Raw genomic sequence first — 9,651 nt, 5'->3', positions numbered from 1 at the left:
AAGTTTTCTTGTGGTATTAACTTACGCGGGTACTTGAATATTGTGATGTTGCGCTTTTGATGTTACCATATGCGGCTTTAGAAAGTGGAGGTGTTCCACCACCCACTGTTTTTTAGCTGATATATTTGTGCGCCGGCTTCCACTAGGCTGTTCGGCCATGATTTTTGAAAGCATTGTCCGCAAGCTCCTCATCCGCTTATCAACGTCACTCACTGCAAAACATTAATATGTGTGGAATTGAGCATTTGACTCTAGTGCTGACGGAGACTACTTATGAATATCTAGTCTGATTTATAAAGAAGTACGGTTATTATCCAATGGCAGATGTGCTGGCAGAATGGTCGGATGGCGAAATGGTGGATAACATTCATTCATTTATTTATCTAGAGACATTCTGACATTAGACATTAGACATTTATCTAGAGACATCTAAGACATTCATTTATCTAGAGAGGGGGATTCGGACACCTACATTTATACGTGGGGTGCATCATGAAACAACAGCTTCGTGGCAGAAATGCCCTGTACGTATGTCTATGACAAATAATTTATTTTAATTGAATTGAATTGTAATAACAATATTGCTCATGCGTCTATGTCTCCCTGGGTACTCCTGCCAGTCCTGGGAACGTACCATGCTAACTGTCTGGTATACCATACAGCACAGGCTCTGAGCATAGTTGGTGGCCCGAGTGGCCCGGGCCACCAAATTGATGTGATGGCATTCCAAATTTCCAAAAGTTAAAATTTGGTGTCCACTGGGCCACTCAATTTCAAAGTGTCTGCCTATGTGATAAATAAAATTTGTTCTTACCGCTGCTAATCTCCATTCAAAGAGAGCCCGAGCAATTCGCCGGAGCGAGGGGCAACACGTACGCATCGTGCCAGCATTCTACACGGCAAACACGCGGCACAGTTTACGATCGTCTTATCTGGGCTGCAACAAGCCCACGTTATTGTGTTAGACTATATCCGGCTCACGCTCTGCTAAGACAATGTGTACACGCCTGCGAACGCAACAGTGCGCTGGCGCGAACACAGTCTACACGAGTCAAATCTGAGCGGGCGCTCAGGCCATAGCATATTTTGCAAGCGGGAATACAGTGCTGATTACGATTGTATCAAGCGAAACCAGACAATGCGTCTAGACCAATACGCCTGTCTGCAGTAGTACTGTGGAAGCGTAATGTAACAATGACCGCCGTAGCGATGAGAGATTTTGAAAGGCAAACAATTGTCCATAATAAAAAAATGATGAGAATTTATTCCTCTTTATTGATCTATATTTGTTCAAAATGTTAAATAATACGGCGACACACATGCGTCTCGCGGGAAGGTCGGTACGGGACGCGGGACACATGGCAAAATACGGGAGGTCTGGTCACCCTGATTGCCTTAGCTAGCTGCACTGTGTCTCACTGTTTCGGTCCGCAGCCGACAACTGCAGCGTTCGAAGTTTGCCTAGAATAAGCTGAACCTTACTATTCCAATGAGAGACTGATCATACTTTTTAATCCGAAGTGTTAAATATTAGTGCTTTGTAAGTTTATTTAAGCATTTTCTCTGTCTCTTTACGGCAACGAAATATTGAAACTTAGTCTTAGACATGGCCTCTTTTTCTTTTAAAGTGCAACTGCGTATCCCACCCAGGCTACTGTTGGATATAATTAGGGTTCTTACTTTATATCTATTAATTCTGCAATATTTTATTATTTACAGTTCAAGCCTAGCAGACATTTTAACTGTTCATTAGATTTAAATGTATATGTTTTATTTTAACATGAAAAGCCATTGTGTTTTTGTTTTATTACGAGTTACTTGTTTTAATATTTGCATGCTCTGTGACTCTCGTCGCATCTTCTTGAACAGTCTGAACTGATCGATAGCATGTGTAACACGCGCGTGTTTAGATAAATAATGGAGTGAAATTGGAAAAAATGGTATGCAAGATTCTGCTGTGAAAAATTTGATGCCGTGGAAATTGGAATGGATAATTCATATGTATGCCTCAATCATCAATGTCAGCGTGTGCCATTGTGTGGGGTTTGTTTAAAGACTTTGGTGCAAGTGGCATGCAAGACGCCCAATTTCAAATAATATACAATATGGAGATTGAAATAAAGATTTGTTTTCTTTGTTTTTTTTCGGGCCACCAGATTTCATTTTCGGGCCACCAAAAATTGAAAATCAATGATTTTGGTGGCCCGATCGGGCCACTGAAAAAAAAGTTAGTGTCGAGCCTTGCATACAGTCATATATTGTCATACACAGTGATATACAGACTACAGTTACAGTCATCTATTAGTCATATATGGTATACCTGATACATACTGTATACACTATACAGATTGCCAAACTGTAGATCTGGGTACGACCTAGCTCTAGTACTATAGCCCGCGTACAGTTGCCGCTTGCCGGCTATAGTACTAGAGCTAGGTACGATCGGCAGTCGAGAAGATCCACTCCTCTCTCGTCTTCGTTATAGTCCCAGGATTTTTGAAGACTAACATTTATGAGGTTATATGAGGTTAGTACCCAGGGAGACATAGACCATATATCACTATCACTATCAGCTGTAATAATATTATCTTATTGATCGACATTTACCTGTAATGCCCAGTTTTTCCGCGATATTCGATTTAGCCGCCTCCTTCATGGTCCTATCCCGATATTCCGGTAATGTCACATCGTACAGGCACGGGTTTTCTTCCCATAAAATGACTAAATACAATAAAATGCAAACATCTTGAAATGGTCCAAAGACGAGCAGCGAGATATGTCTCAAACCGCCACCACAACAGGTCGAGTGTTACTGACATGCTTGAAACACTCCCTCACTGCCGACGCTGGTCAGACGAAGGGTTGCCCGTTTGGCTATGATGTACAAGCTCGTCAATGGCATGGTCAACTTCAGACATGCCAACATTCAATGAAGCCAAAGAGTAATGATTTCTAAATTCCTGGTTTTGACAACGCCACAGGCGTTTGTGGGGGTGGGATGGGAGGGGGGTGTCCCCCTCCCATTGAGGGGGTTTGGGGTCCTCCCCAAAGAAAATTTTGAAACTTAGATGCTCGTGTGCATTCTGGAAGCCATCTGTGCACTTTCAGCAATGATTTTAAATTAGGCAAAATGATGTTTTCTGCCTGAAAATAGTGGGAAAATCAAGAATTATTTCAGAGATTTATCAAACGAGAACTAAATTTTATTACAGTAAATCTGTGCATACACCCACAATCATAGGGAACATTAATGGATCGAGGATACCCTGATATGTTATCTTTCTTATTGACTCAATAGTGATGACATAATGACACAAAATATCTCAGATCTCTGCTAAACAAAAAAATGACTATACATGTACTACAAACACTTCACAAAAATGTGTCAGTTCTCTAGATCTGCTGAAGAAATAAATGAAAAGTTTGCTGAAGAAATAAATGACTATACAATGTACATTAGTGTACTACAAACTCTCTTTCACAAAGATTCACAGTTCTCTGGCTGAACAAGTACACTGACTAGATAACTGTCATAAAACATTCAAAAGATCTCAGTTCTCTGTTAAAGCACAAACCACACTACCAGAAACCTCTGTCAGTGTCTACATCAGTTTGTTGTAGCAGGCACTCTGGCCTTTCGCAACACATCCTTGGAAGGAACTAGCCTTGTAGCATGGGGTACCCATGGCTCTCATTCTCACTTTAAGGCCACCGCACACACAGCCGATTTTTACAAACGATGAAGGCGATGAAGCGATGAAGCGATGAAACGATGTAGGTGTGCGCGTTCATTTGTAGATCGATTTTTATTTTTATGGGTGATCGTTCCAAAATAAACATGTTTGATTTTGAAACGATTATTTGGACGCGATTTTGTGGTGTGCGCGTGACCTCAGGAAAATCGTGTGCGATAAATATTGAAGAAATTATCTGTAGTGTGCGCCGCACACCTACATCGCTTCATCGCTTATCGCTTCATCGCTTCATCGCTTCATACGTTTGTAAAAATCGGCTGGTGTGCGGCGGCCTTTACGGGTAACCAAGCAGCTGAGTGTCCTTGTAATTTATTGAAATTTACTAAAAGTCGTAATAATGGATGCATCTTAGGCGTAATGGCGTAATTAATACACCAAAATCGTAATAATTACGCCCAAATCGTAATGGTGTGGGCATGTCTGCAACTTGATACGCAACAACCGTCTGATACCACCTACTCGAAGCACGCAGAACATGTCAGAGCACGTATTCTTTCAAATCCCTCCTGCAGATGTGACTACAGAAAGGCTCCTTCTTTCCCAGGTCTATTACAGAGTGGAACCGCCTTAAACCACTGATGTGGTGACAGCCGAAAATCTATGTTCCTTTAAGTCTCTGATTACTGCCTAAACGACATCAGGGCAGTTTTTAGTAAAATTTGCTTTTTTGGTTTTTTTTCTTAGAAAATTCAAGGAAGGAAAATTTATTTTAGTCTCAACTAAGCGCCTCCCGTTGGCATAATCATCAGTATGTTGATGGTGCCATATAGGCGTAGAAAGTAGAAGTAAATCCGCCTCCTTTACTATAGACTCCAAGTGTCTGTCAACACCATTTTTACCTTTAAATCACGTGACAACTAATTGTGATTTGATTGGCTGATGAATTGTACAATCGGGCCGGCTCAATCGCAGACGACCGGCGACATAATAGGTGATTGCAGCCGGCCAGCTAATAAATTGATCAAACATGTTTGATACGGCCGGCTCAGCCGGCCGGTTCGAAAACCGACCGCGACTGCGACCGGGACACTGGACACACTAGCCGATTTTAAGTAAGTATTAAGTATTAAAAATCGGCTAGTGTGTCCACCCCTTAAAGTATCCCAGCTAATAATAGTAGTATGTCACCAGTTTTTGTATCCAGGAACACATAGACCCTTTCAGCTGGTACTGTTCTTTCTGTTGCTGTGGAAAAGAACTAAACTAATCCAGGGTGCTAAACTAGGATTGGGTCTTTCCTTCTTAATCCCATACACCTACTGCTTTCATCCTTGTAGTAGTAATAGTATTCCTGTATACACCCCCCCCTGTTTCACCTTATAGATCTATACTCCCTAGCTTCCTGTTCTGCATCCTCTCAGTCTTCCTTCTCCACCTGGCCGCGTAGTCCTTTTGGCTCAAGGATAGAGATGATGTCCAGGACGGTGATTGGATAGGACGATGTTTAGTACATTTGGGAAAATAAGGGCTGGGTAACATAACTAGGATTGCACACATGCATAGCATGACTAAGCACTTTCACTCACTTCGTCAACAAGCACGGAAAGTCGCTCTCGTTGCCTTTAAAGACACGAGGGACAGCAATATGCTCCATGTCCAGATTACCGGTACCATATATTCCCTCGTCTTCCTCATGATTTGGAAACGTAGTATGCAGGAAATTCCTCGTCAAACTGCTACTAGTAGCGAGGCCAACGGGTAAAGAAGTAGACTTTCTGTCCCAAAGGCCGCTGACGCTCCTGCTAGTAGTACTAGTACAACTATTTCTAATAACTATTGACAGTCTTCTACTACCACAACCACGAATTATCCTTGCCATTGCCAACATGTGTAAAGCTAAAGGCATTTTCACACACTGCAGAATCTGAGTAACTAACTCAGTAACTGTTCAAGTTTTTAATGCCATCTGGCATAATCTACGTGCTGTTTCACATCAAATTCGAGAAATTACTAGAAGCATGACGCTGCAGTTTGATAACATCATAAACGATTATGTAAATATTACAGATTAGCATATGAGATTAGCGAGTAGATCATAATTTTATGTCATAGTGACCTGTTCTCTTGTTAATACGTCTCTGCTTTTTTCCATTTTTGTTAACAATAAACGTCGCTAGGTAGCGTAGTGATCCCTCACACTCTCGCTGCGTTCGCTGTTGAAAGTCGTCTTCTTGGATTTCGTCGTCTCTCGTCTCCTTGGTTTCTCCCTTATATTAAAATAACAACATGTCAGGCAGAAAATTTTTCGTAGGTGGTAACTGGAAGATGAATGGTAGCAAGAAATCTATCGATGGTATTGTTGCATTCATGAAAGCAGGATCATTGTCTGCAAACACAGGTGAGTCACTCGGTTTACATTCTCTAGACTATTCCACCGGCATAGACTGATAGTCAGTGATAGAGCTTAATTGTTCCCTATCCTAGGCGTGACGTTAATTCTGTTCTACGAGCTATTACTATTAGTATTATACTTATTGTTTTTATTAGTTAGAGTAGATTTCAAGCTCAGTTACTTCATGCCATTGTTTCTCGCTCGTGGAATCGAATTAATAGTACGTACGCTCCCACCATCTTCCCTTGTCGATACTGGCTCTGTTTCTGTTTCTGTTTCTGTTTCTGTTGTAGTACGTTGCAGGGCCCAAGGATAGAGAACATGGGTCCCAAATAAAACCAATGTGCCTAACCCTAACCCTAACCCTAACCTATTATATTGATATAATATTATATTTATATTGATGTAAATGACATATGTTTTATTGACTTGTGACCCATGTTATCTATTCTTGAACCCGTTGGGCCCCATCCAAATTTGGCATCGAGGCAACGGGCTATAGCTATAGCCATGGCGTGTGACCTAGCTTGGGTAAAGCCAGGTACTGAGGTAGTTTAGCCTTTTTAGCCGAAAGGCACTGATGGTGGTCACATGTACAGCCAGAGTTTTTTTTGCACCCTCAGTGGTTCTTTTACATCCCCATTGGCCTTACTATTACTGGAGACGGGACTGCCATTTTAAGTGGTCATCCGATCGAGCCACGGGAGATTCACAGTCTCCAATGTTGAGAGCCAGGTTTTTACACCTTGAGAAAATTGACTGCCCCGGCCGGGGTTTGAACTCACAGCCTTCTGTGGACAGTGTACGAGGCCTAACCACTGGTCTACGGAGGCTCTCTTTGAGGCACGTCACGATGTCTGAGACAGAATTCGTACAGATTCGTGGCCATCTGTAGCAAACAGCTAATGCATTGCATTTGCAAGGTGGCTCGGCTCCTGTTGACTGTATGGATTAATCGTAGTTTTGGGTTTTGGTTTAGGTCAAGGTGTGTACATGAAATTGAACGTATTCTTGCACTATATACATTGTGTTGTAGCGTTGTGCAGTGTTAACATTGTGTTTGCAGGGGTCATGAGTGATAATTGTATTTTAAGTGACCCGTTTACCAGTGTACTTATTGACCTCAAATTGCATGCTGTGCTTTCTCCAGTGAGAGAGAGAGAGAGAGATCGAGAGTTTATTTTATCACTTTCAATATCAGCAGATACAAGGATTTTTTAACAAACCCAGTGGGCAACTTAATTAAGTTCAATATAAACTTAAACAACTTAAGCATCATGCAAAATTACAAATTGCTTCTATAATCATCATCAAGGGGAAGACATGCGACAAAGAAGTAGCAGAAAAGGAATAATAATAAGAATTCCTGTAGAAACAATTAATGTATTTGTCATTCAATACTGCTTTCCAAGTACACTTTACAATGCTATGTAAGGGAATCGGGCAGAACATCAAAGTATTTTCTGACACGCACTCGGCGAATATCAATGGTCTTGAAGCATTTAGGACTACGGCAGGTTTGGTACATATATTGCAGGTAACCTTCCCAATTCCCATATGTCATTAACCATTGCAAGCAAACTTCTTAATTGGCAATAGCACAGTACATAAACACTAATAATACAGTCATTCATTAACATACATTACAATAAGTATATGCTATCACTGGTAATGACCATGCATTGTGTTGGGATCTTGATTGACTAAAACTCTATTGCTCTCCAAACCACACTCAACTATAATAACTTTTAATGGCTGCTCCCATTCTTTGTGTATGACCTTCAATTCCATGAACAAGTCTGTGGCCTGCTAGCGTCTCTCATACTTTGCTATAGGTCTAGGGTTCATTGTCGGGAATTAAATTGGTCGACTAAAAGCTTGACATTAGGCTAAACATTAATTTTTGTTCTTAGACTGCATGTTAGACTGTTAGACTGCATGTTAGACTGCATGTTAGACTGCATCTTAGACTGTTATGTTAAAACATGGTAAAGTTATGAATTTCCCATACACAGTGTACAGAGGGTTGGTCTATTAGAAAAGGTTTATGTTAAGAATAATCTTGTGATTAATTTTGTTTTAGAGACAGGCTCCTGGATGTATAAGGGGTCATATCTTACAATCTTGTTACAATATGATCCGCATTTATGATGGAGGTTTTAATCGGTATGCCAAAATTCGGTCAAAAGACAATGCATGTATATTGTTGGAGTCTTATTTACCACGCAGGACCCACCCCTCTTCGTGAGGTATTAATTTAGTCCTGCGTCAACAAATAAACAATTTAAGGATGGTTATGTTGATGATTTACAGGCCATAGAATTTACTCGGTTATTGTTTTTGCAGATGTGGTCGTGAGTCCACCAGCAATATACCTGTCATATGTAAGGCAGAACATGCCCCAAAATGTTGGCGTTGCAGCAGAAAATTGCTACAAGAAAGCTAGTGGAGCGTTCACAGGCGAGATTAGGTATGTGATTTTGGAGTGTTTTTATAGTGGTTTCCATTTTTTGGTACAGAAGTAATCCTGAGCAGACAAGGCCTGAAACACAAATAGAACTGAACATCAACGCTCTCTTGGCTATGAATAGATCACATATGGCACACATAGAAGACATATAGATCACATATACAGGCTCGGCAGGCTGGTTTCGATATGCGCGCTGAGGCTGTTGCGACTGAGAGGAGCATGTGCTTGGTGTTTTAGGCCGCATTCCCCCCGCAGGTTACATAACCACCGAGCTGCGCGAAAGTGCTTGCCAAGGAATGTACAATGACGTCCTCAGCGAAGACGAGAATCTATTTATGGAGGTACATACTAAACGTGTGGCTTCCCTTTCTGGTTCTGGTAGAGATGAGGAAGCTCAGCATCTTCCTCAATGCACGAAATATATTCATGTTACTTGTTCAAACATGCATGCGCATGTCGTAGTGCTGTGTGCATACTTTCCTCTGAACAGTTATACTATTAATAAATGGTTTCGCTCTAATCTTGCCTGTAGCTCCAGTACTATAACTCCATGCATGTATGTGCACTTACTACCAGGAAATGTGCCGCTGCATGATCAACAACCAGCAGCTGTTAACCATGCCTCAATACTACATACGCACGGCCGAAGGCTATGCAAATAGGGCGAACGCAATATGTACTGGAGGCTTGACCTTTCGTATGCTAACTCTAAGCAGATGTGACAAAAATAGCTCTCAACACACCACCAAGTTCTGGGCAGCCATCTCCTGCTCCCGTGTCAGCCCCTCTATGACCCTTGACTTTTATAATCGCAGCTAGTGCTTATATTGGGTTTTGCAGATTCCATACACGTTTAGCTACACATGCTTTTTCTCTGTGTTTTGCCTACAATCCCAAGTTGCAGTGAGTATTTGTGGATTGCACGGATCGAGAGGAATTCTTCAGTGCAGTATGATTATTTAGCGTTAAAATTCCGCAATATGCGCCATCGCCAACACGCCTCCAACATTGGTCTCCTATACTGAAGACTAGTCAACCATACTGCATCGGTGTCATGCATATACCTCAGATCTACCTTATGACAAACAAAGAAC

The 9,651-nt window shown here is 41.5% G+C and overlaps 1 protein-coding gene and 2 long non-coding RNA genes across 3 annotated transcripts in view; 2 read left to right on the top strand and 1 right to left on the bottom strand.

Annotated features, from left to right (window-relative positions):
* Nucleotides 1–39: 39 nt before the first annotated feature.
* LOC106815271 lies at nucleotides 40–5,811 on the bottom strand. Its single transcript, XR_001394724.1, has 3 exons — nucleotides 5,282–5,811; nucleotides 2,608–2,721; nucleotides 40–212 (listed from the first exon to the last, which is right to left on the bottom strand). It is a non-coding gene; the product is annotated as an uncharacterized LOC106815271 (long non-coding RNA).
* A 59-nt stretch (nucleotides 5,812–5,870) lies between these two features.
* LOC106815267 (triosephosphate isomerase-like) overlaps nucleotides 5,871–9,651 on the top strand; it is a gene marked incomplete in the record, with an annotated part of 13,176 nt that continues 9,395 nt past the window's right edge. The window contains 2 exon segments of the mRNA XM_014819715.1: nucleotides 5,871–6,093; nucleotides 8,434–8,557. Coding sequence (XP_014675201.1) covers nucleotides 5,982–6,093; nucleotides 8,434–8,557 — 236 coding nt within the window.
* Nucleotides 8,813–9,651, top strand: part of LOC106815268 — a 3,838-nt gene continuing 2,999 nt past the window's right edge. Inside the window, exon 1 of the long non-coding RNA XR_001394723.1 lies at nucleotides 8,813–8,898. This is a non-coding gene — a long non-coding RNA (uncharacterized LOC106815268). The remainder of the gene's footprint in view (nucleotides 8,899–9,651) is intronic.

This window comes from Priapulus caudatus, unplaced genomic scaffold, assembly GCF_000485595.1.
Source record: "Priapulus caudatus unplaced genomic scaffold, Priapulus_caudatus-5.0.1 Scaffold1076, whole genome shotgun sequence".
Classification (NCBI taxonomy): Eukaryota; Metazoa; Priapulida; class Priapulimorpha; order Priapulimorphida; family Priapulidae; genus Priapulus; species Priapulus caudatus.
Note: the sequence above shows the minus strand (reverse complement) of the source record. Positions and strands in the feature narration are given on the sequence as shown.